Raw genomic sequence first — 25,864 nt, forward strand, 5'->3', positions numbered from 1 at the left:
GAGGTTATGGGGATAGGGCCTGGGTAGGATTCTCAGTTGGAGAGTCGGTGCAGACTCAATGGGTGGGATGGCCTCCTTCTGCAATGTAGGGATTCCATGATAACAAGTGGAGACTGACAAACAGGGTGAATGGGTAAAAAGGAATTAGAAAAAAAGTCTTAAGCTCATCAGGAGAGTGGTCTCTGAAGTGTTTTTTGAAAGCAGGACTGCAGTCATAATGGATTGAAACTATAAATTTCATTGCTAAAATCACCAGAGAGGGAAATAAGTATTGCAGCGAGTCCAAGATAAGGAAAAAGCAGAGGATATGATCTTACAAACTTCAGGAAGAGTAATAGAATGTTCCAACCTGGAAGGAGATCACTCAAACCGTCCTGCCTGTTCTGGCTCCTTAAGAAACCCATCCAGTTAGTCCCCTTCACTTTCGCCTTTCCCCATAGTCCTGCAAACTTTCAAGTATTTACCCAATTTCCTATTGAATCTGCTTCCAGCACCCTTTTTTCAGATCATAGTAACTTGCCTGTGAAAAATATTTATTTCCATCTTACTTAAGGTTCTTTTGTCAACTGCTTTATGATAAGAACATAAGAAATAGGAGCAGGAGTAGGCCATCCAGCCCTTCGAGCCTGCCCCGCCATTCAATAAGATCATGGCTGATCTGTCGTGGCTCAGTTCCACGTTCCCGCCCTCTCCCCATAACCCTTAATCCCCACGCTTGTCAAAAACCCATCAACCCGCGTCTTAAAAATATTTAGCGAGGCAGCCTCCACCACCTCAACGGGCAGAGAATTCCAGAGATTCACCACCCTTTGAGTGAAGAAGTTCCTCCTCAACTCCGTTCTAAACCGCCCCCCCTTTATCTTGAGGCTGTGCCCCCTAGTCCTACTGTCCTTTCTGAGCGGGAAGAGCCTCTCCACCTCTATCCTATCCATCCCATTCATCATCTTACACGTCTCAATGAGATCTCCCCTCATTCTTCTAAACTCTAACAAGTACAAGCCTAGTTTATTCAGCCTCTCCTCATAGCTCAACCCCCTCAACTCCGGCATCAGCCTAGTAAACCTCCTCTGCACTCCCTCCAAGGCCAAAATATCCTTGCGTAAGTACGGCGACCAAAACTGCACACAGTACTCCAGCTGCGGCCTCACCAATGCCCTATACAGCCGCAGCAAGACCTCCCTACTTTTATATTCAATCCCCCTCGCTATGAAGGCCAGCATCCCATTAGCCTGCCTGACCACCTGCTGCACCTGCAGGCTGGGTTTTTGCGACTCATGCACAAGGACCCCAAGGTCCCTCTGCACCGTCGCCTGCTGCAGTTTTTCGCCCCTTAAGTAATAGTCCTTCCTACCATTATTCCTACCAAAGTATGGTCACAATTTGAAAGAACATTCTCACATAGCATATAACTTGAAAACATGCTTCTGGTATTTAAATAGATGTGTTTCGTACAAGACAGGCTGTGTCGTGGTAACTTTGGATAAATAAATCATTGCTTTTGTGGCATCTATTCCATATATGAACTGGAGTGTGAGACAAAAAGTCACTGCCATCTCAAGACTTGTTCAATTTGTACTTTTGTCCTTTGGTTTTGCGCTCAGCAAGTTAAATTGTCCTGTCCTCTGAAGTGCTCAAAAATGAGCTCAGTCTTTGTATTAATTGGAAACACGTCCTATTCTTTGAGGCTGCTTTAATCACCTTGGTCCCAGTCATTTTATTCTTCTTTGAACCTTTACGAACATATCTCTGTTCACTTGAAAGTAACTTACTGAGGACTAAACACAATATTCCAAAGATGATTTCACCAGTGATGCAAAGAAACTTAAAATGACTCAAAAACAGAAAATTTTCTGTTTGTGTTTCAGATTCCAGCATCCACAGTATTTTGCTTCTATTTTAGAATGACTCATTTTGTCTCGCCTTCCAGGATTGAATTGTAAATATTAATTGAAAAAACTAGCGACAACATGCTCCACAGTTAAAGTTGTGGATAAATAGTGCAGCAAAATCATAGATTCATAGAATCCCTACAGTGCAGAAAGAGGCCATTCGGCCCATTGAGGCTGCAAGTAAGTAAATTGAATAAGTTGAAAGATATGTGCCGGTTAGATGCATTGACCTAAACACTTGCCGAGTGTGGCAACTTGGGGATGTTCACAGTAACTTCATTGCAGTGTTAATGTAAGCCTTACTTGTGACTATCAAATAAACTTTACTTTTACTTTACTTTAAGTTTATTCACTAGTCACAACTAAGGCTTACATTAACACTGCAATGAAGTTACTGTGAAAATCCCCCAGTCGTCAAACTCCGGTGCCTGTTCCGGTACACTGAGTGAGAACTTAGCATGACCAAGGCACCTAACCGGAACATCCTTTAGACTGTGGCAGGAAAACAAAGCGCCTGGAGGAAACCCACACACAAACAGGAAAAATGTGCAGACTCCACACAGTGACCCAAGCTGGGAATCAAACCCAGGTCCCTGGCAGCAATGCTAACCATTGTACCATTCTGCCATCCCACCATGCACTGATAACAATCCTATCCTGTAACCCTACTTGCTAATCCCCTGACGCCAAGGGGCAATTTAGCATGACCAATCAGCCTAACCCGCATATCTTTGATTGAATAATTGTGTAAGTGTGATAAACACTGAATGGGCCGTTTGTGCTCAATTATATTGAAAGGAAGGATAAATCTCTTTGGGTGATAAAGAAATTCAACCTTTCCTTGTGCCATGCTATTTTTAATTTGCATTCGTCAGGGAGCTGCAGTATCACTAAATCCCTGCTGGTGGAGCTACTGAGTGCAACTCATCAGCACCACTTTGTGGCAAAATGAATACTTGCATTTCTGTAGCGCCCTTCAGGGATGGGATTTTCTGGCCACACTTGCCCCGAAACTGGAAAATCCCACCCAAGGTCAGCGGGCCTTTCCTTGGTCAGTGCCTTACCCGCTACGATTCCCACAACGGTGGAACAGTAAAATTCGTCTCAAGGAGTTTCCAAAAGTGCTCTATGGGCCATGAGGTACTTTTGAAATGTGGACACGGTTATAATGTAGGAAACATGGCAGCCAATGTGCACACAGCGAACTGCCCCAAGCAGCACAGTGATAATGATAGGTAAATTGCTTTGGTTAAGAGATAAATACTGGCGTGGACACTCGCCTGCTCTTCTCCATAAACAGTGGCATATCATTTTTTATACTTACCTGAGGAGGCAGACAGAGGAACCCCAATTTAATGTTTCATCTGGAAGATAACCTTTGCAATTCCCTCTGCACTGTATTAAAGGGTCAGCCTGGATTTTGTGCTCAAGGTTCTGGAGTGGAACTTGAGTGCACAAAGAGGCACGATGGCACAATGGTTAGCTCTGCTGCCTCACAGTGCTAGGGACCTGGGTTCGATTCCCAGCTTGGGTCACTGTCTGTGTGGAGTCTGCACGTTCTCCCTGTGTGGGTTTCCACTGGGTGCTCCAGTTTCCTCCCACAGTCCATAAGACGTGCTGGTCAGGTGCATTGGCTGTGCTAAATTCTCCATCAGTGTACCCAAACAGGGTAGAGCCGGAGTGTAGCAATTAAGGGAATTTTGCAGTAACTTCATTGCAGTGATAAAGTAAGCCTTATTTGTGACTAATAAATTAACTTTAACGTTTCTCACTCAGAAGCAGGAGTGCTACCCACTGAGCCACAAATGACACCTTGCACAGTTTATAAACCATACATGAGTATTGCATTCACACAGCAGCCTTACATTCAGTTCGCGATGACGGGAAAGGTGCAGTGTAAATCTAGAGCCATCACCCAATCTGACTGCAGAATGGAGTGGAGTGAAACTCCCTTGGGAATATAGGAAAACAAGGAGGACATTCAGCTCATTGGGCCACTCCACCATTCAAAAAACCCATGTCTGATCATCCACCTCTATGCCATTTCCCTACTATCCAATATCCCTTGATGTTTCCAGAATTCAGGATCTTTAGAGATTCAGCACCCTAAATGAAGAAGTTCCTCCTCAGCCCAGGATGGGATTTTGCAGCCCCACCCAACCCCAGGATCTTCCAATTCCACCAGAAGTCAATGAATTTTTGGCTGGGCCATGAAATCTCCCATGGTGGGTCCCACCATTTCAGGACTGGAATATTCTGGCCTTGATCTTAAATGGCCCTCCTCACTAATCTGAGACTGTGTCCCTTGGTTATAGATACTCCAACCTGGGGAAACATCCAACCTACATCTACCCCATCACATCTTATAAGAATTTTGTCAGTAAGTCTCATATGCTTCACTCTTGAGTCAGCCGGGACCTAGTTCCAAATTTCATAATAGCTTCTCAGCATCAGTACAAAGCTATGTAAACTACAAGTACTCAGTTAGTGCAAAGATATTCCCATTGTAGTTATAGCGTAAATGCACACTCATGGAATCCCTACAGTGCAGAATGAGGCCTTTTGGCCCATCGAGTTTGCACCGACAATAATCCCACCCCACAAAAGCAGGACCACAAAACATTCATTGAAACTCTGTTTGCTTCTTGCCTCAGAAATCTTTAGTAAAAAGCAAAAGATTTATACCATCTGAAGAGAAATCATATATGACAAGGGACAGTGATTAATTTAATTTATAAGGCAATAATCTAATTGTAATTTAGAAAATTCTTTACAAAATAGTGGGATATATTTTAGCTCAATAATTTTGATAGTCAAATAGGTTAAGCCACCTATACAAATATTTATAAAATTCTTTATACTATAGTGGGACATATTTTAGCCCAATAGTTTAGACAGTTGGATAGTTTAAGCTATCTGTACAGGACACATTTTTTACTTTCCATAGATAAAAGCAAAATACTGTGGATGCTGGAATCCAAAACAAAAACAGAAAATGCCATAAAATCTCAGCAGGTCTGACAGCATCTGTCTGGACAACCCATCATAAGAGCTCTGACAAAGGGTGACATTGGCTTTATTCTCTCCCCACCGAAGCTGTCAGACCTGTTGAGATTTTCCAGCATTTTCTGTTTTTGTTTTACATTCCAGCATCTGCAGTATTTTACTTTTACCCTTCATAACATTGGCCCTGTTCTCTCTCCATGAATGCTGTCAGACCTGCTGAGATTTTCTGTTTTTGTTGTTTATTTCCTATGCTTATTATATCTGTGTTTTAATCTGTGCTCTTTCTGACTCCACTTAAATTTGATTTGCTTTGTCTGCCATCAGGCCAGTTAGCCTTAAATCTGTTGTGGGGAAAATATTCAAAGCCATTATGAAAGATGTTGTGGCAGGGCACTTGGAAAATTCAAGGCAATCAGGCAGCGTCAACGTGGTTTTGTGAAAGGGAAATCATATTTAACCAATGTATTGGAACTATTTGAAGGAGTCACATGTGCTTTGGATAAAGGGGAACTGGTGGACGTACTGTACTTAGATCTCCAAAAGGCATTTGATAAGATGCCACATCAAAAGTTAGTACGTAAGACATACGTCCATGGTGTAGGAGGTGGTATGCTGGCATGGAGTGAAGATTGGCCAGCAAACAAGAAACAGAGAGTTGGCATAAATAGGTCTTTTTCCAGTTAGAGTAAAGTAAAATAAAGTTTATTTATTAGGCACAAGTAGGCTGACTCACTGCAATGAAGTTACTGTGAAAAATCCCCTAGTCACCACACTTTGGCACCTGTTCAGGTACACTGAGGGAGAATTTAGCATGGCCGATTCACCTAGCCTACACATCTTTAAACTGTGGGAGGAAACTGGAGCACCCGGAGGAAACCCACACAAACACAAGGAGAACATGCAAATTCCGCACTGACAAACTCCGCACTGGTGGAGTTCGAACCTGGGTCCCCAGAACGTTAGTTGAGTTTCCGGATTAATAGACTAATGATAATATCACTAAGCCAACGCCTCCCTCAGTGCATGAATCACAAAAGGCTAATACACAGGTACAACAAATTTATCATGAAGGAAATTGATTACGAAAGCAGAGAGGTTATGATTCATTTGTTAGGGCATTGGTGAGGCCATATCTGGAATATTGTATACCATAAGATGATAAGAAATAGGAGCAGAATTAGGCAATTTGACCTATTGAGTCTGCTCTGCCATTCAATCATGGCTGATAAGTTTCTCAATCCCATTCTCCCACCTTTTTCCCATAACCTTTGATCCCCTTACCAATCAAGAAGCTATCTATCTCTGTCTTAAATACACTCAGTGAGTGACCTGGCCTCCACAGCCTTCTGTAGCAATGAATTCCATAGATTCACCACCCTCTGGCTGAAGAAGTTTCTCCTCATCTCAGTTCTAATGAGTCATCCCTTTATTCTGAGGCTGCGCCCTCAGATCCTAGTCTCTCCTACTAATGGAATGTACAGTATGGTCTCTTTATTTAGGGAAAGGTGAAAGTGCTTTAGAAGCAATTCAGATAAGGTTTATTCGACTACTGCTACAAATGGGCAAATTGTCTTATGAGGAAAGATTACAGAAGCTCGGGTTTGTATCCAGTAGTTTGGAAGAGTAGAACAAAGAAAATTACAGCACAAGAACAGGGCCTTTGGCCCTCCAAGGCTGCACTGACCATGCTGCCCATCTGAACTAAAACCCCCTACACTTCCGGGGACCATATCCCTCTATCCTATTTGTATTTGTCAGGATGCCCCTTAAAACTCACTATTATATCTGCTTCCACTACCTCCCCCAACAGCGAATTCCAGGCACCCACCACTTTCTGTAAAAAACTTGCCTCGTACTCCTGCTCTTAATTCAGATGTTCATACATACAAATTCTGTGCTGCACTACACTTTACACCTTAGCTATTGTCGTTTTACTCTGGCTTTCAGTTTAAGTTAGCCTGCTCCAACTATCAATTTTCATCCCTCACTGGGGCAGTACGGTGGCACAGTGATTAGCAGGGCTACCTCACAACACCAGGGATCTGGGTTTGATTCCCAGCTTGGGTCACTGTCTGTGTAGAGTCTGCACGTTCTCCCTGTGCCTGTGTGGGCTTCCTCCAGGTGCTCCAGTTTCCTCCCACAGTCCAAAAGACATGCAGATTAGGTGCGTTGACCATGCTAACTTCTCCCTCAGTGTACCCGAACAGTCACTGGAGTGTGGCAACTAGGGGATTTTCCCAGTAACTTCATTGCAGTGTTAATCTAAACCTACTTGTGACAAGAATAAGTAAACTTAAAAATGTAAAAGTAAAGGAATTCCATGGCATTATTTTAAGAAGCACTTTGGGACATCCTGAAATCATGAAAGAGGCTATAAAAATGCAAGTCCAACTTCCTCAATTCTTTTTTAAATATTAAGTAGATTCCAATGCTGAGATCAGCTAACTAAATGGATCAGAACATAAGAACATAAGAAATAGGAGCAGGAGTAGGCCATCCAGCCCTTCGAGCCTGCCCCGCCATTCAATAAGATCATGGCTGATCTGTCGCTGCTCAGTTCCACTTTCCCGCCCTCTCCCCATAACCCTTAATCCCCTCTCCTATCAAAAACCCATCAACCCGCGTCTTAAAAATATTTAGCGAGGCAGCCTCCACCACCTCAACGGGCAGAGAATTCCAGAGATTCACCACCCTTTGAGTGAAGAAGTTCCTCCTCAACTCCGTTCTAAACCGCCTCCCCTTTATCTTGAGGCTGTGCCCCCTAGTCCTACTGTCTTTTTTGAGCGGGAAGAGTCTTTCCACCTCTATCCTATCCATCCCATTCATCATCTTATACGTCTCAATGAGATCTCCCCTCATTCTTCTAAACTCTAACGAGTACAAGCCCAGTTTATTCAGCCTCTCCTCATAGCTCAACCCCCTCAACTCTGGTATCAGCCTAGTAAACCTCCTCTGCACTCCCTCCAAGGCCAAAATATCTTTGCGCAGGTGCGGCGCCCAAAACTGCACACAGTACTCCAGCTGCGGCCTCACCAATGCCCTATACAGCTGCAGCAAGACCTCCCTACTTTTATATTCAATCCCCCTCGCTATGAAGGCCAGCATCCCATTCGCCTTCCTGACCACCTGCTGCACCTGCAGGCTGGGTTTTTGCGACTCATGCACAAGGACCCCGAGGTCCCTCTGCACCGTCGCCTGTTGCAGTTTTTCGCCACGTAAGTAATAGTCCTTCCTACCATTCTTCCTACCAAAGTGGACCACCTCACACTTGCCAACATTAAATTCCATTTGCCATTTCCTGGCCCATTCGCCCAGCCTATCTAGATCCTTCTGCAGACTCTCCACACCCTCCGCACAATTTGCCGTTCCCCCAATCTTGGTGTCATCAGCAAATTTCGACACTCTACACTCGCTTCCCTCCTCCAGATCATCTATATAAATGGTAAAAAGCTGAGGCCCCAGCACCGACCCCTGGGGCACTCCACTAGTCACCATCTGCCAATCCGAATAGCACCTGTTGACCCCCACTCTCTGCCTCCTATTTGACAACCAATCCTCTATCCACGCTAACACCCTACCCCCAACTCCATGTCCCTCGACCTTCTGCAATAACCTCTTGTGAGGCACTTTGTCAAACGCCTTCTGAAAATCTAGAAAGACCACATCCACCGGCTCGCCTCTATCCACCGCCCTAGACACATAAGACATGACAGGTTTGCAAGAGTTAATGGTTTAGCACAGGGCTCATTAATCCAATTAGGGAGCTGCTTGAATCAATGCTTTCACCAATAATCTTTGTGTTCTCTTGACTGTATTTTTTTTTGGTCCCTTGTTCCGGTAACTTTTTGGATACTACCAAGCTAACCTGTTGATTGCCTTCTTTGTCACAAGATTCAATGCAGACCATTGTAGGTTCTTCCACTGGTTTCAAGTAAAGCAATCTTCCAGCATCTGTTTTCTCACAGCTAAGATTAAGCTTCACCTGCATTCCATGCAGTGAATGGTGATGTTAGTGTTTTTTGCTTTGCTTATGGTGCAGGTCTGTCTAACAGTTTGTTTGTATTGACTGTCATCTCTCAGTGAGTTGCAGACTGCATCCACCATTTCCAAGAAACTACTTGGGTGGCTTTGCATCCCTTTATACGTCTTCAACCAGTTTAAGTCTGTGCAGGAGTTTTGTTTTCTGAATCACAAATTCAGTTTTTGTTTCCTAAAAACAGGGAGGATCAGTTTCATTTCTAAGTTTCTATTTTCTTTACTGCTTTCAATTAGGTCATGGATTGTGTAATTTCACCTCTTGCTTTGTTTTGGCTCGATCGCTTCCATTCTGACTTTTTGGGCCCTATTTTGTTTTGATTCTAAGTGCTGGGCAGACTTGAAACTGACAGTGTTTCAGATCCAACTTTTAGACCCATTCTCAGCAGCCCCCCCCCCCCCCCCCCACGCCCCCCCCCCCCCCCCCCCCCCCCACCATATGCACTCTGCCTGCATAAATATCAGCGATTCTGAATCACGCTGCATAAGCCTATGGGTGGGGCTTAACGCACCCAAAATCCTGCAGCTCCAATCAACGCCTCCAACTGCGCATGTGCAGAAAAAAAGATAGAATGCTGCTCCCCTGCCACATGTCTCACGGGCCAGATAATACCTCCCTCTGGTCCCCACAGACATTGGCCCATCCACACAACATTACTCACCCCCCTATCCCCCCACTCCCCCCGCCACCCAGAGTGATCATGGGCCCCTCCCCTCCCCTACCAATCTCAGGCACAATGGCGGCAGACCCCCCCCCCCTTTCCCCTCCACTGATCTCAAGCGGAGTGGTAGTGGACCCCCTTCCTCCCCCTATCAATCTCAAGCAGACTGGCAGCCGACCTCCACCCCCCTTCCCCTCCACTGATCTCAAGCAGAGTGGCAGTGGACCCCCCCTCCCCCTTCCCCTCCACTGATCTCAAGCAGAGTAGCAGCAGATCCTCCCTCTCCCCTCCCCTGCCCCCCCAACACATCTCAAGCAGATCTCAAGCAGAGAGCCATTGGATGCCTGGCACTCACCTCTTCACTAACTGAAGACTTTGAATCGGACTTCAATGGAGCATGTCTGTTTCACACCAATTCTGGATGGGTGAACATGGTGGTAAAGGGGGAAGTGCCAATAAGGTTGGGCATGCAACCCATTAATTCAATTGAAGTGCATGCAAATATATTTAAATGGTCGTTGTGCCCATTTCAGGCGCAGTCCCCATCACAGTCATTTGGGCGTGGATCGCACTACTCGCCTCACAGCCCAACTTTACCAAGGTTTCGTGCCCCCAAAACGGGCGCAACGCGATGGTAAAATCAGGCCCTTTTAGTGTAATAACTTGTTTAAATTACATTTACCCCATTTTCCACAGTTAAAACTTTAATTCTTCAAACGGTAAGTTAAATTCTAAAACACATGAATTGTGATGGACATGATATTTGCAACATTGCCCTGCCAGATCCGCTGAGTTTTTCTAGCACTTTCTGATTTTAATCTTGGAGTTAATCTAATTTTTATTTTACACTCCCTTATAAAATAAAAATAATACAATTTCTCATAAATTGTACGGCACGGGATGGGCATAGGGTTACCAAATGTGGTTAAATGTAACCCTGGAGATTTCATTACAGACTTGCCTCCACACCTTGATTTAAATGCAAGACTCTTTCACATTCCAGCACCCGCAATAATTTTGGTTTTATTTTTTAATAATGTTTCCTGTGATTTTTCTCTGGGACTGTTCACAGCAGGGAGAGTGATCTTCAACTGCTGGAGGGTTGGCAACCCTGTTCAATGTATGGTCGCATTGAGTGCGTGTTCATTTGTCCCCCAGCGGAGCTGGGAGGTCCGCGGGTCCTCCTCCCGCCTTTGGGAGATGCCGTGCTTTTGAATGGTTGGGGGGGATGATCTTGTCGCCGACTGCGCTCACTGGCGTGGCGGTCTGACGCCAGCTGGAGGAGGAGGAGGACGTTGTCCGACATGCCCCGCGCGGCGGTCTGACGCCGGCTGAAGGAGAGGGAGGAGGAGGCTGTCCGGCATGCCCCGCGCGGCTGCCTGACGCCGGCTGGAGGAGGAGGAGGAGGTGCCCGGCATGCCCCGCGCGGTTGCTAGCGAACATGGCGGAGGGCGGAGCGGCCGAGCTGGAGACGCAGCGCGCCGAAACCGCGGCGCTGATGAAGACACCGCTGAAGAAGGGCGATACCTGGTGAGGCCGGAGCGGGGAGCGAGAGCGTAGACGTGGGGGGGATGGGGTGAAGAGGGGTTGTGAAGATAGAGAGAGAGATGTTCCCCTTCCTGCCAAGGGCGCCGGTAGTGGTGGGGGTGGGGACCCGGCCAGCCAGCCAGCGAGCGAGCGAGCGACCGCACCCACCGCAGGCCCCTGCTTTGCCCAGTATCGCCTTTGCTGCTAATGTTTTGGTGGGTACCACCCCCCCCCCCCCTTACTGTTAACCTAGGTTGGAGGAAGATCCTTATGAGGGTCAAGGTTTCACTTTAACAGGCCTCCCTTGTCCTCTGGGTGCTCCGGTTTCCTCCCACAGCCTGAAAGATGTGCTGGTTAGGTGTATTGGCTGTGCTGACTTCTCTCTGTGTACCCGAACAGGCGCCGGAGTGTGGCAACCAGGGATTTTCACAGCAATTTCATTGCAATGTTAATATAAGCCTACTCGTGACATGAATAAATAAACTTAAGTTTAAAGTTCAGGTGGTGGTTTCTTTTTTCTCCACTCCCAACACCAGGCAGTTTTCCTCTTATGGGGCAATCTCGAACAAGAAGCCACAGGTATAGGTTGAGAGGTGGTAGATTTAAAACTGAGATGAGGAGGAACACTTACTCGTAAGTGTATTGAATTTGTGGAACTCGCTATCCCATAGCGTGGTGGAGTCTGAATAGTTAAGTAGTTTCAAGAGGAAGATAAATATTAAATTGAAAATGGGATATGGGTAGAGCTTGGGAGATGGATTTGAGACCAGGGACCAATTGAATGGCAGAGACGAAGGGCTGAATTTGTGTATTCTTGCTCCTAGTTCCTATTTTTAAGGAATTAGTTTAAATGTTTGGGAAATGACACTGAGAAGTGCCCACTTGTAAAATTATATCACCCAATTTATTGCTTTACAACCAATAAAGAGCATTTATATCTCACCTTTCACACTGTTGTAATGTGAGGAAACACACAGCCAGGTCCCACATTCAGCTGTCTGATAAATAAAAGCCAATCTTACATTGAGAAATAAATACTGGTCCAGACACCAGGAAAAGTCTCTGCCCTCTGTGTGGTGCTATGGTATCTTTTACTTTTGCATGAGTAGGCATATTTAGCCTTGTTTTAACATTTCATCCAAAGGAGAACAGCTTCCCTCGGTTCAGCATTCCCTCAGTGTCAGATTGCACTCAAGTCTGTACAATGTGACTTGGAGCCATTGACCCCCTGACTCATCTGAAAATTCTACTGTTAAGCCAAAGCTCATGCTTTCAATTTGAACTGATAGGTTATACATAATACATGTGGAACTAATAGGTTGTACATAATACATGTAAAACTAATTCACACACATGTTTCTAGATAATTTGTTGTGGCACAGTATTTTTCAGATCTCTGGCCATGACCTATCTCTTTAGTTTCTCTACAATGTTTCAGTGATTGCCAGTTAGCTTATTTAGCATGTTAATGCTACATTAGGGTTAGTGCACTCAGTTGCTGAATGCATGAACAGGTGAATAAATGTGAAGAAAAATTTCACACTGCAGCCAAAGTTCTTTAATGTTTCTTGTGAAACAGCTTTCACCTCAGGTTGTCACGACCAGCAGCACAATTACCAAACCTGAAAACTGTCAAACAACCTTAAGTTTAACAGGATAAAATCTACAGGAAAGAAGGGAAGGGATAATCAGAGTTCAAATGGCTATAAAATAACATGCCTATTGAAAGTGTTTGATGTACAAATGCCATCTACGTATAGGAAGTTGTGCAAAATGTTTTTTGCATCGAAGCAAAAGGTCCTCTACGTGCTGAACAGGAAAGCAAGAAAACCTGAGCGATTAGGGCTGCAAAGTCATGCCTGAGAAAAGGATTTTTTTTTAAGTTTTCTGAAAACGGTTGGTAGATGTAGAGAGAGTTTCAGAAACAGCACCCTGGCAGGCGAAAATGCTGTTGTTTGTGGTGGAGTGGATAGAGAATGTAAAGCAAGCCAAAGTCGAAGTATCATATGGAGTTGGATGGTGCAATTGGGAGTGATAGGAATGTGGAGCATTTTATGAAAGAGGATGCCTGCTGAGATGTTCTGATTGAATTGTAATTTATGAGGGGTTGAGATCCAAGGCTGCCAGCAATGCATTGGAGAATTTGAATGTTGACAAGGAGCTGTGGTGATGGGGAAAGCAGTAGGGTGGAATTTCACGTGCCCACCATTAGCTTTTAATGCAATAAACAACACTCATTAAATTTCAATTATTTTCTGGATAAAAATTAACTCCTGTGAATTCAAAGTTCTTTGCTAGGAGTAGGAGGGGAGCAAATGTGAATTGTTTGGTAATTCAAATTAAGCAATTTTTAATAGAGCTGCGTAAGAGATTTTAATCAACTTAGAAAGTAATAGACTATCATTGTGTTCATTAAATCTTCCCTGTGAAGAGCCTCAAACTGCAGTAACATAGTGTGGGGTGATTTTGTGTTGCCATAGAGTCGTTGACAAAAAACTCTGAAATATACAAAAATCTGTAACCTAATATTGTTATTCAGTGTTCTAATTATACTTAATGGTTCAAAGTCATCTGAAACTCTTGCTAGGTTTATTTTCTTGTGAGATTTGTTCTACAATCTTTTTCCGCTCTGTATATGATGCTACTTAGAACTTGGGCAATCCATTTTTGCATACTCCCGTATAGTCTATACAATAATACAACCTTCTAGCATTGCGTCAATATTATTTCAGCACTATTTCCATTTGACATGGTTTCAATTTTTAAATAAATTTATGCCTAGATTCGGCTGAGTACTGAGACTATGATTCATTATTGGGACTTTGGACGAAGCAGGTAGATCAATTGAGTTTTGAGAATCTAGTTAAGTCTTATGGTTAATTGTCAACGTTGTATTCCTTTATGATGAATTTCAGAGAAATAGAAGTCTTTTTGATCAGAATGTCATTCCTTATCGAAACCGATAGTATTTAAAGTGTGTGTCATGGCCATGACAAACTTGTTTAACAAACTTGTGTTTTTTTTGTTACTTTTAGGTGTAATCCACACATCATCGTTTTGGAAATGTTTATTAGATGGATATCTAACACCAATTTATCCTTTTCATATCTTGGCTATGTCATCTAGTTGTTCAGATGTTACCAAAGGGATTTGGTTTTACTGGTTTTTAGTTACAAGTGTCCAAGTTTGTCTCAGAATTCAGCTCTGAAGAATTAGTTGAATACAAAAAAATCAGCCACAGCAGAGCAAATGTTGCCTTGATAGCATTTGTGCCATCAGTGCACGCTGTACAATATACAACTCTATACAATTTCATGAAATGGCATGTCATGAATTTATACATATCTGACCTTGTTGTCATTGCCATCGATTGTCATTATTTCCAGGTTACGTAGACAAAATATGCAGACAATTGATGTTTGTAACATCAGTGGAAAACTTGGTTTTACAGGACCCGTGTGACAATTTGTTTACTCATTCGCTCATCATTACCCCATTGCTAGTCCAGTAACAACATTATTACATTACTGTTCCCATAGGGTTGGCTAGGCTTAATTGGTAGAGCTCTTGCATCTGAGTCAGACGTCTAGCATTTAAGCTTTGCTTCTGGTTTACAGTGTAAATTCTAGGCTGATATTTCATTGTAGTTATGGAGAAAGTGATCAACCTTTGAAGGTACTCTTCTTTGTAATATTAAATTGAGGCCGTTTACTTGGTCTGGTTCAAATTAATGTCAAAAGATATCATACTGTAATTTGAAGAATTGCCTTATGTCTAACCATGATGTGGAGATGCCAGCATTGGACTGTGGTGGACATAAGAAGTTTCATAACACCAGGTTAAATTCCAACAGGTTTATTTGGCATCACCAAATAAACCTGTTGGACTTCAACCTGGTGTTGTGAGACTTCTTATCATGTCTTAACCAACAGTCTCTTATCATTCAATGGTACCAAAGAGGGATTAACTGGCCATTTCTTTTTATTCTTGCATGGGACATGGGCCTTACTGGCAAGCCATTTGTTGCCCATTCCTAATTGCTTTTGAACTGAGTGGCCTCTGACAGTTAAGAGTCAATCACGTTGTTATGGGCTTGGAGTCACACTTAAGACCTGACCAAGAGAGAATGGCAGACATGGCATTGGTGAACCAGGTAGATTTTTAGGAGTACACGTTACTGAGACTAGTTTTTAGTTCCAGGATTCACCTAAATAGTTGTCATTAACTCACAATAGTTCATTGCTCTGAAATACCTTTTGAGAAGTCTTTGAGAGATGTAATAAATTTATCAAAAATCAAGTTTTTTTCTTTGAGTACTGAGTCCTTCTCTAAGCCCTCCACTCCCCTATCCTCTCCAAGAACATAAGTTGTTTGGAGTGACACTTGAAACATTGGTAGGATAACCAGTATAGTATGTTGTTTGTGATTCCAGACTTTCAGTAATTATGATTTTCTGTGCCAGCATTTTGGTTTTGCACACTAATGTGGTTAAACATTGTACTAGAAATGGTTGTCTTATTGTCAAATACTTATATATTAATAAACATTTGACTGTCAGTTTAACTTAATTTATGATGTGGAAAGCTGAGCATAGGATAATAGGTTTTTAGATTCAAAATGACCAGAAAAGTATAATATAAGCTCAGTGGTGCCTGATATGCCATTTTGCATTGCTCTGTGACTTGTGATGTAACTGCTCTGCACTTAGGTTTATGGACGTGAGGGAACCCATTCACTCAGCCAACATTGTTTATAAGTAAGATCTTCACTGATCTTTTGTTTGTTCATGTCACAATATGTTTTTGATTTTCCGTTTTCCTCAATGGCTGGTTTATTCATTGTGAACTGAAGTGATTTTGTTTGTGTTAGTGCTCTTTGAGAAGAATACATGAGAAAATTACCAGAGAATGGGAAAGATGATTAGCTTGTTGCAATTCTCAATTAGTCAGCCAGCCTTGACTCTCTTCTGCAATTCAGTGAGATTGTGACTGATCTCTGGCCTAACTCCATCTATGTGCCTCCGTCCCACATCCCTTATTACATTGGGACAACATATCTATCAACCAGATGTGAAATTTACAGTAAGAGGTGTTCCAAAATTCTACCACCCTGTGTGTGCAAAAGTGTTTGTCCATTATCCTTATTGTTTACTTCCACTCAGCCGATTTCCTATTCAAGTCAGTAATTTGCTTTCGACGAACTTCAATTGTAGGTAAGTTATTTATGCCTTCTAGAACATGTATTGCCATTCCCCAAGGCTAATACTACTTCAGCCAAAAAATACTTTTCATAAAACTCAGTCCAGTCCTTCAGGCATGAGTTAACCATCCTAGGACTTCATATGTTGGAGGTATAAATGAGCTTGCACATTCAGGGTAGTGCCCCTCCCCCTCCTGTCTTGTTCTCACTAATACTTGTGTATAACAATATGTTTTAACAATGGGCTTCGTTAATAATATCAGCAAACCTGAAAACATTCAGAAAAACTTCTGCACTGCTTTTAATAAATATAAATTTGATAAGGTTGCGATCTACTCCCCTGTATGTGATCTTAATGCTCACCGTGGCATATTTGCCGATGCAAGATTGTTAGCCGTTAAGCTGTTGACTTTTATTCAGAAGTTGTTTCACTGTCATCCCATAACAAATCAGAGTTGAGGACATTTGCTTCTTTGGCCGAAACGAGATCAGAACCACAATTCACTACAGCAGCAAGACAAGTGTTGAGAGAAGATAGGGAGAATTAGATAGATATTGCAGTATTTGGAATCCAGAGAAAAAATGAAAACATTTTATCCCACCAATCAAGCTGTGGTTAAATTTGTTACAAGGAGTTGCACTGCTAGATGGATCCTTTCAGATTAAGCAAAAAAGCAAGAAAGTTATGTACAAAAGTCATGAGTTGCAGCGGAAACAATTGAATTAAGCAGATTATTGGCGCACTTCACCATTAAAGAATCGGTCTTGTACTAGATATTATGCTGTGCTCTGTACAGACCTTTTGCATTTTGTATTTGGTTTTTTTGCAGTTGTGCAGATTTGATTGGAAGGGTAGGTGAAATTAGGTGGTAATTTTTTATTGCAAACAGGAACTCAGACTTATTGAACAACTAAGTCATCAACCAGAAATTGAACCAATGCCCTTGTAATATTGATTGTGAATCAAATCAGTTAAAGTAAATCTGAGTTATAAAGACATTTTAGTGAGCTATGAGCTATAGTGGCAGTACTTGCTGTCTGACCATGAATTAAAATGGCAAATGATTCATTTTCATATTGTATATTTTGCATTGATGCCATTTTTTTGCTCTCCATTTTTCCCATTCCTAGAATGTCCCTGAGCAGTTGGAGATGAGGACAAGCTGGTAACCAGCTCTGAGGCTCCTGCCATGGTTACTCCTTAGCTATTTCGTAGTTGTGCAAGGGTGACAAATACTCGCTGGTTTCTTTCTTTGCTTGTGGTTAATCATCTGACTTTAGCGAGGTGCTTCCCTATCTTAGTGCAACTAAGATAAGGAATTTAAGTACTGCCAGACCTTTGTTTGAGGCTTGTGTGTGCTGTGCAGCCTGCCATCATCCACGAGCAATTCAGTGGCCCGGATTTTGCAGCGTATTTATCAATGAGGCTATCGGCGCCACCATTATTTAAGAGTCAATTGGACAGCAGCTTCTGACAATCACAAATGCGCAGTTACACATGGAAATCCAAAAGTTGCTGACAGTTGTTTTCCTGAAGCTTCACTATCTTGCTGAGTGACTCAACATTTAAATGCATCGAACAGCACGATGGATATTTTGATGCATCCGAGGGTTCTGAAAGAAATGGCGGAGGTGATAGTGGATGCCTTGGTGGTTATTTTCCAAACGTCGCTGGATTCCGGGGAAGTGCCGGATGATTGGAAAACGGCTAATGTTACGCCGTTGTTTAAGAAGGGTGCCAGGCAAAAGGCGGGGAATTATAGGCCGGTTAGTTTAACGTCTGTGGTAGGTAAAATGTTAGAATCTGTCATTAAGGAGGAAATTGCAAAGCATCTTGAAGGGAATTGCTTGATAGAGCAGACGCAGCACGGTTTCATTAAAGGGAAGTCGTGTCTGACAAATTTACTGGAGTTCTATGAGGATGTGTCTAGGGCGGTGGATAGAGGAGAGCCGGTGGATGTGGTCTTTCTAGATTTTCAGAAGGCGTTTGACAAAGTGCCTCACAAGAGGTTATTGCAGAAGGTCGAGGGACATGGAGTTGGGGGTAGGGTGTTAGCGTGGATAGAGGATTGGTTGTCAAATAGGCAGAGAGTGGGGGTCAACGGGTGCTATTCGGATTGGCGGATGGTGACTAGTGGAGTGCCCCAGGGGTCGGTGCTGGGGCCTCAGCTTTTTACCATTTATATAGATGATCTGGAGGAGGGAAGCGAGTGTAGAGTGTCGAAATTTGCTGATGACACCAAGATTGGGGGAACGGCAAATTGTGCGGAGGGTGTGGAGAGTCTACAGAAGGATCTAGATAGGCTGGGCAAATGGGCCAGGAAATGGCAAATGGAATTTAATGTTGGCAAGTGTGAGGTGGTCCACTTTGGTAGGAAAAATGGTAGGAAGGACTATTACTTACGGGGCGAAAAACTGCAGCAGGCAACGGTGCAGAGGGACCTCGGGGTCCTTGTGCATGAGTCGCAAAAACCCAGCTTGCAGGTGCAGCAGGTGGTCAGGAAGGCGAATGGGATGCTGGCCTTCATAGCGAGGGGGATTGAATATAAAAGTAGGGAGGTCTTGCTGCAGCTGTATAGGGCATTGGTGAGGCCGCAACTGGAGTACTGTGTGCATTTTTGGGCGCCGCACCTGCGCAAAGATATTTTGGCCTTGGAGGGAGTGCAGAGGAGGTTTACTAGGCTGATACTGGAGTTGAGGGGGTTGAGCTATGAGGAGAGGCTGAATAAACTGGGTTTGTACTCGTTAGAGTTTAGAAGAATGAGAGGAGATCTCATTGAGACGTATAAGATGATGAATGGGATGGATAGGATAGAGGTGGAAAGACTCTTCCCGCTCAAAAAAGACAATAGGACTAGGGGGCACAGCCTCAAGATAAAAGGGGGGCGGTTTAGAACGGAGTTGAGGAGGACCTTCTTCACTCAAAGGGTGGTGAATCTCTGGAATTCTCTGCCCGTTGAAGTGGTGGAGGCTGCCTCGCTAAATATTTTTAAGACGCGGGTTGATGGGTTTTTGATAAGAGAGGGGATTAAGGGTTATGGGGAGAGGGCGGGAAAGTGGAACTGAGCCACGACAGATCAGCCATGATCTTATTGAATGGCAGGGCAGGCTCGAAGGGCTGGATGGCCTACTCCTGCTCCTATTTCTTATGTTCTTATGTTCTTACTCGCTAGACATGCCAGAGAAAGTTGGGGCTTTCCCATTCAAGTCTAAATGATTTTTTTTACAAAAACAACTTGTATTTATATAGCAGCATTAAGGTAATAAAATGGAACAAGGTGCTTCACTGGAGAGTTATAAAGCAAAACTTGATTCTTTGTCACATAAGGAAACATTGAGGCATATCATTGAAAGCTTGGTAAAAGAGATGGATTTAATGAACCATCTTAAAGGAGGAAGTTTTGGAGTTAATGTCTTGGCAGCTGAAAGTATGGCCAACTTGTTGGGCCAATTAAAATTGGGGAATGTTCATGGATTGAAATTAAAGGAGTGAGATATTGAAGAGTTTTGGGTCCAGAGGACATTACAGAGGTAGGGTGAAGCCTAGGAATTTGAACACAAGATGAGAATTATAAATGTATTGAATGAATATTGAAATAAATTTTAAAGTAAGCTGGTGAACACCTACAGGAGTGCATGCGATTCAGGCACTGGTGTCAGAACTTTTGTTGACCTGAAGTTAACGGAGGATATAATGTGAGAGACCAGCTTGTAGTGAATTGGAATAGTCATGTCACGACCAAGAATATGAATGGGAGTTACAGCAGTAGTTGAGCTTAGGCAGTTATGGAGTTGGGTGATGTTATGGAGGCAATCAGTCTTAATAATGGCATGGATATGCGCTGTGAAGCTGATCCCTGTTAGATATGACAAGAAGGTTATAAGGAAAGAAAACATTTTCTTTATCTAGCAGTTTTCATAATCCTCAGTAAACCTGAAGTCATCCAAAATTCTACTTGTGCCCTTACTTGCATCAAGTGCTGTTCGCCCATCCTATGCTTACCTCTTTGCATTGGCTCTGGGTAAATAATAGCTAATTTTAAAATTCTCATCGTTGCTTTGAAATTCCTACATAGCTTCTTCCTTCCTATTTTGATAATCTCCTCCAATCCCATAACCATCTTGAGTGTTTGGGTGCATCTCGAGGAATCTTTTTTTTAATTGTGCCATCATTGGGCCTTCAGCTATCAAGGCTGAAGGTCTGGAATTCCATCTATAAACCACTCCATCTCAAAGACATTCCTTAAAACCTATATCTTTGACTAAGCTTTTGGTCAGCCAGTATCTCCTAATGTGGCCCAGTGACAAATTTGATTTATAACATTCTTGTGTAGTGCCTTGGGCATTTTGACCTTGATGACAAGTTGGTCTGTTCGAATGTTTTTGCCTCAAGTTATCTTATTGAGTTGCTTAAAATCCACTCATGCTGAATAAACACCTTATGTGGGACATTAGCTGTGGCGTCACTGGATCACAAGATGAATGATGAATTTTAATTCATTCAGAGCTATGCTGCCATTCTCCAAATAACCTTCACTGCTCTATCTGTTCCATGTATTGGTAACTCTGTGGGACAGCACTCCTAAATCTATGCCCACTGCCTGCCTGACAATGAAATAATTTTCTGGCACTACCTCCATATCACTTACTGTATAAGGTCACCTCCTTTTCAAGCTGATAAGCACAAGTAGCAGTCGAGAAAAGGGTTTAAATATTTCCCATGTGTTCAGTTGACTAGAACCCACCAATGAGTTCAATCTGACCAAAGCACTCTATGAATGTAATTTTCTCTGACTTGCACTCTATATTGCTTGATTTGGTTTTGGGAAATGCAACAGGACAAACAACAAGTGAGGAAAGAAGCCAAGTTTGCACCCATATACAGATCTGCTCCTGATGAGTCAGTCTTTTTTGCACTAAAAAAAATTGCAAGAATTAGTATTAAGCAAGCTAAGCAATGCAAAAATGTGAATTTGGTGCTTAAAAAGATCAAATTCATGTTGTTTTCCCAGGTTTCTGTACTCTTTCATTGAGAGTGAATCTCCATTTCTCCATCAAGCAATCCTGAATTAGCAGAAGTCTGGAGTGTCTTTTACATCCTCTAATCCAAAACATTTCATAATCAATGTAGGGAATTGCAGCAGCCAATTTGCACACAACAAGATCCCATGAACAGTAAATGTAACAAATGAGCAAACATGTCTTGTTGTCGTCTGAGGAATAACCTGACTGGGATACTGGTAAAATTCCCATATGCTTCAGGTAATACTTCATTTTTCCATTTTAACAAGCAGACTTAACAGCTTGACCAAATGACAGCCCTGCTGATGATGCAGCATTCCCACAGGCTTGTGCTACCAAATAAACCCGTTGGACTTAACCTGGTGTTGTGAGACTTCTTATTGTGCCTACCCCAGCCCAATGCTGGCATCTCCACAAAAATGAGCAACCAGCCAATCAATGGAAAGAAAAGCTTCATTTACAAGAAGACTGGAGTACTTGTTGGATAAAAAGAGAATGCATCAAACCGTATAGTTTTGCAGATAAACAATAATTAAAAACCTGAAGGGCTTTGGATGATGTAAGTGAGGAGGGAATATAGAAAGTGTGAGATGAAAAGGGAGATTAGAAGGACTGAAGATTAATATGATAAAGGTTGACTATTTGTTTTAAAAGAAACAGTAAGGATGCATTCTATCTGGAGCTGATGACTAATCAGCTTTAGTTAGTGTTTCTATTACTTCTGCTTTATCATTTTAGGCCATTTGGTATCAGCTATCTTTTATTTCACTATGACTGGTAGTTCTCTTTACTTCAATGAAAACAGATGCTAAATGCTCATTTAGTAACTGAGCCATGCTCTCTCCTTCCAACCACAGGCCTGTTTCTTAGCTGCTAATTGGACTGACACCTTGTTAGTTTTTACAAATTTAGAATTATGTAATCAGGTGGGCACAGGAGAAGGTGATGGAACAACAGTTAGAAATTTCTTTGGAACAGAAAGGTGATTGTATCAGTAACTGAGGGTGTACACTGTTGGCTGCTGAAAGAAATCAGAAAAGAAATGGGAGAGATTCTCATAGATTGTCAGTCCACCTTTTGTATAAAAATGCTTCTTTCACAGGATGTGGACACTGTTAACCAGGCCATCATTTTTTGTCAACCCTAATTTTCCTTGAGAAGGCGGTGCTGAGTTGCTGCCTTGCAGCGCATATGGTGTAGGTACACCCACCGTTGTTAGGGAGCTAGTCCCATGATTTTGACCCAGTGCAAGTCATCTGTGCAAGAAGGGGGAGGAAGATAAATTAGATAACAATACAGCAGCTAGTGTAAAAGATTGTGGGCAAGCTGTTAAAATTTGTTTACTTCAGGATAAATTAATAAACATTTAGATATTGATGTATTATCAAGGTCAACCAGCACAGAGTTATTGAAGGTAAATCAAGTTTGACAAGTTAATTTTTTTTTGAAGTGACTATAGATAAAGGAATGCATTAACTGATATATATATATATAACGTACGTATATAGATTTTAGAAGGCACTCAAAAAGATGTTGCACGGAAGGCTTGTTATTAATGCTCAAGGGTGCGGTAGAAGTGGAAATGTAGCAGCATCTGTGTAAAGTCGATTAACAGACAGAAAACAAGATAAATGAGTGATACTTGAACAAGAAAAAGATTCAAAGTGCTAAAGTGTATTAAGTAGTTTGTTTACACAGAATATGAATATGGTTTGTGCTTGAAACAAGGTGAACACCAGCTCAAAGTTTGCACATGACTCAAATATAAGGCTTTAGACAAACATATCCTCCACATGTCTTTAGATATGTCTGGCAGTAAATGGAATCTGGATAGATGTGAAGTAATGCACTTTGAAAAGAATCATGAGAAATAGGAGTATAAATGAAAAGGTACAGAAAAGTGAGGGTAAATAGAAACCCCCTTTACAATTACACAATTCCCTTTAAATTTGAGTGGAGGGAAAAATGTTTTATAAATGAAACTTAGAATACAAGAGGAAAATGGTGATGGTAAATTTGGCAATAGTTGGCCATAATGCAAGTATTCTGTGCAGTTTGGATTGTAGGACATATTGAGACCTTAGATGGAAAATTTGCACTTGTATAGCACCTTTAGTGCAGAAGGGGTTCCATGGCACATTTTGAAATATGTATGGAAAGAAATGGCTGCCAAGCTGGGGGAGGGGGGCAAAGAAGTAGGCTTTAAAGGAAGAAGGGGAGGCCACAGGGTCTCAAAAGAATTTATAAGGATAAGTGAGTTATCTAAATTACCTTGGTGTAGGACAGACCACGTGAATGTTTTGTTGAGGTTTTTAAAATGATATACTCTTGGCAAAGTGAATAGGGAGATTGTTCCAGCTGACTGTGAAGTTGGTTGGGGTTATCAATTTAAAGCTGTTATTGTGATGTTAGAAATTCCCTTACCCAGGAATTTATTGGTGCGTCAAATGTTTTAAAACCATTGTGGCAGGCACCCTAGTGCCCTTTAAGGAATAAATGGATTAATATTTGAAGCAGAGAATAATGCAAGGCTATGGGAAGAGAATGGTGAAGTTTTGGATTTCCCCAGTAAAGAACTAGTCCGGTGCTGGAAACTTCTATAGTTTTGATTTTGACAGCATATGTTAATTTCATGTTCTGATATTTGTTGTAAATACAAATATATTCAACCATGATTATTGGCTCCGTAACTGATCTTTAAAACAATTTTGATGATCTGTGGAACTTGTAAGATGAAGCTGCACTTGTTTGTCAGTTGAATGCTGTATGCAAACATTTATATTGGCAGCTTCTAAAAAACTTTTAATTGTTGCAAGATGTGTTTTAATATATTCATCTCTCTAGAGTACTGTGCAGTTTTTAAAACAAATTGAACCTTTGTTGCAGAAGAAATCATTGGATGATATACATAATTATATTAGTTTAGTTATTTAAATATTATAGAAAATGTAGGTGATTTAGTTATAGAAATGTGGTGCATTTTAATCTGTTATTTTAATTGTTAAATCATTTCGGTTTGGAGTCCATTACATTGATGTTCCCTTGTTTTGCAGTGTGCAAAACATGCATTTCCCCATATTGAACGTCACGTTAACAGCAAAATACTTGCCTTTCTGACTGTAAATTTATGCGCATTTAGTTTTGAAACCTATCCATCCCACATTGCCAAATGCCTCCTCACATTTAGTTCCACCATGAGGCTGTGGAATTGGAGCCAGTCTGACCTGAGCTGCACCTGCCTTTTTTAGCCCGTTACTGGTTCAGCATCAATGTGAGAATGAAAGGGATATAAGGATAACAAAGAGAGGAGGCACAAAGGGAGAACAAATTGTAAGTTAAAAATAGTAAGGGAGAACAAAGGTGACATTGGGCAGGTGAACTGATTCAGATGTGACAAAGTTGATCTGTGCTTCAGATTCATGATGGTGCTGTTTGTGCCTTATTTTCCTTTGGACTGAATTTAGGTCTTGAGGTGATGGAGCAATTTATTTGTTGAGCAGACTTTGTTCTACTTCACTGCTCTGGAAAAAAAAACAAAAGCATTCTCTAACTCAGGAGAAGTACATTTCCTGAAAATTGTCTGTCATTTGCTCTGGTTATCTGGTTGGAAGTGGAATTGAGAAGACATTTTTTTGCCTTTCTTGTTCAGAGCTGTGCCCAGAGCTCCCTTTATCTCACTCCTCTTGGTCCTTTGCGATTATTAATTTTAACTTTTTTGGTAATAAAACTTTGTTCAGTTTTAGGTGAATAAAAAGTTTAAATTCAGTAAATTCCATAGCTTTTTTTGGTTGTTCCCAAAACAGGAAGTGATGCAAAAGAACTTCCTGGGCACATCTACGAAGAAGAAAGGCAAAATGGCATCTTCTTATGTTCATAACCTAAGTGAACTATCTACAATTTATGATACTGGTCAATTGATCAAGAACAAAAATGAAATGTAATGGTAAGTAGTTTTTCAGCATGCCCTAATGGAACTTGTTTCCTACTTTCGCATCTAATGAAAGCATCAAATGTTCAAAAAAATTAATAAAGTATGTCATCTTTTGGACATAAAGTAAAGGCATACTTTCTTAAAATAGTACATCGACTTAAGAGCTGATGTTTTATGAGGTTACCACATCTTCTAATGATAGTAAACCGATCATTGCCCTGAATCTTTGCACTTTTCCAGAGTTATAGTTTTTTTATTACTTTATGCTCCTCATCTGAAGCTGACTTATGCTAGCCACAGCATTCACTGAGATCAGTGAGATTCTGCTGCATTGTCTAACTCACCGGGGTAGCAGAGTGGCACAGCAGTTGAACCAAAGACCCAGGTTCAGTTTTGGCCTTAGGTGACTGTGTGGAGTTTTCACATTCTCCCTGTGTCTGCGTGGGTTTCCTCCAGGTGCTCTGGTTTCCTCCCATAGCCTACACATCTTCGGACTATGTCCAATGCCATGCTAACTAAATTGTGTCTTCTTGCCCCAAGATTGTAGGTTAGATGGATTAGCCATTTGAGATGCATGGGGTTACAGGAATAGT

The 25,864-nt window shown here is 42.0% G+C and overlaps 1 protein-coding gene and 1 non-coding gene across 9 annotated transcripts in view; one reads left to right on the forward strand and one right to left on the reverse strand.

Moving 5' to 3' along the window:
• Positions 1-4,484: 4,484 nt before the first annotated feature.
• LOC145344625 (U5 spliceosomal RNA) lies at positions 4,485-4,596 on the reverse strand. The gene has a single exon (XR_013886922.1). It is a non-coding gene; the product is annotated as a U5 spliceosomal RNA (small nuclear RNA).
• A 6,405-nt stretch (positions 4,597-11,001) lies between these two features.
• Positions 11,002-25,864, forward strand: part of LOC145344246 (ubiquitin carboxyl-terminal hydrolase 15-like) — a 115,650-nt gene continuing 100,787 nt past the window's right edge. For 7 of the 8 annotated variants that reach the window (XM_080191276.1, XM_080191277.1, XM_080191278.1 and 4 more), the window contains exon 1: positions 11,002-11,122. In XM_080191276.1, the coding sequence (XP_080047402.1) occupies positions 11,034-11,122 (89 nt within the window). In that variant the 5' untranslated portion in view covers positions 11,002-11,033. Of the gene's footprint in view, positions 11,123-25,143; positions 25,284-25,864 lie in introns of all 8 variants that reach the window. The other variant, XM_080191280.1, reaches the window with a different exon arrangement.

Source organism: Carcharhinus amblyrhynchos, chromosome 6 (genome assembly GCF_965287045.1).
Source record: "Carcharhinus amblyrhynchos chromosome 6, sCarAmb.v2.hapA, whole genome shotgun sequence".
Classification (NCBI taxonomy): domain Eukaryota; kingdom Metazoa; phylum Chordata; class Chondrichthyes; order Carcharhiniformes; family Carcharhinidae; genus Carcharhinus; species Carcharhinus amblyrhynchos.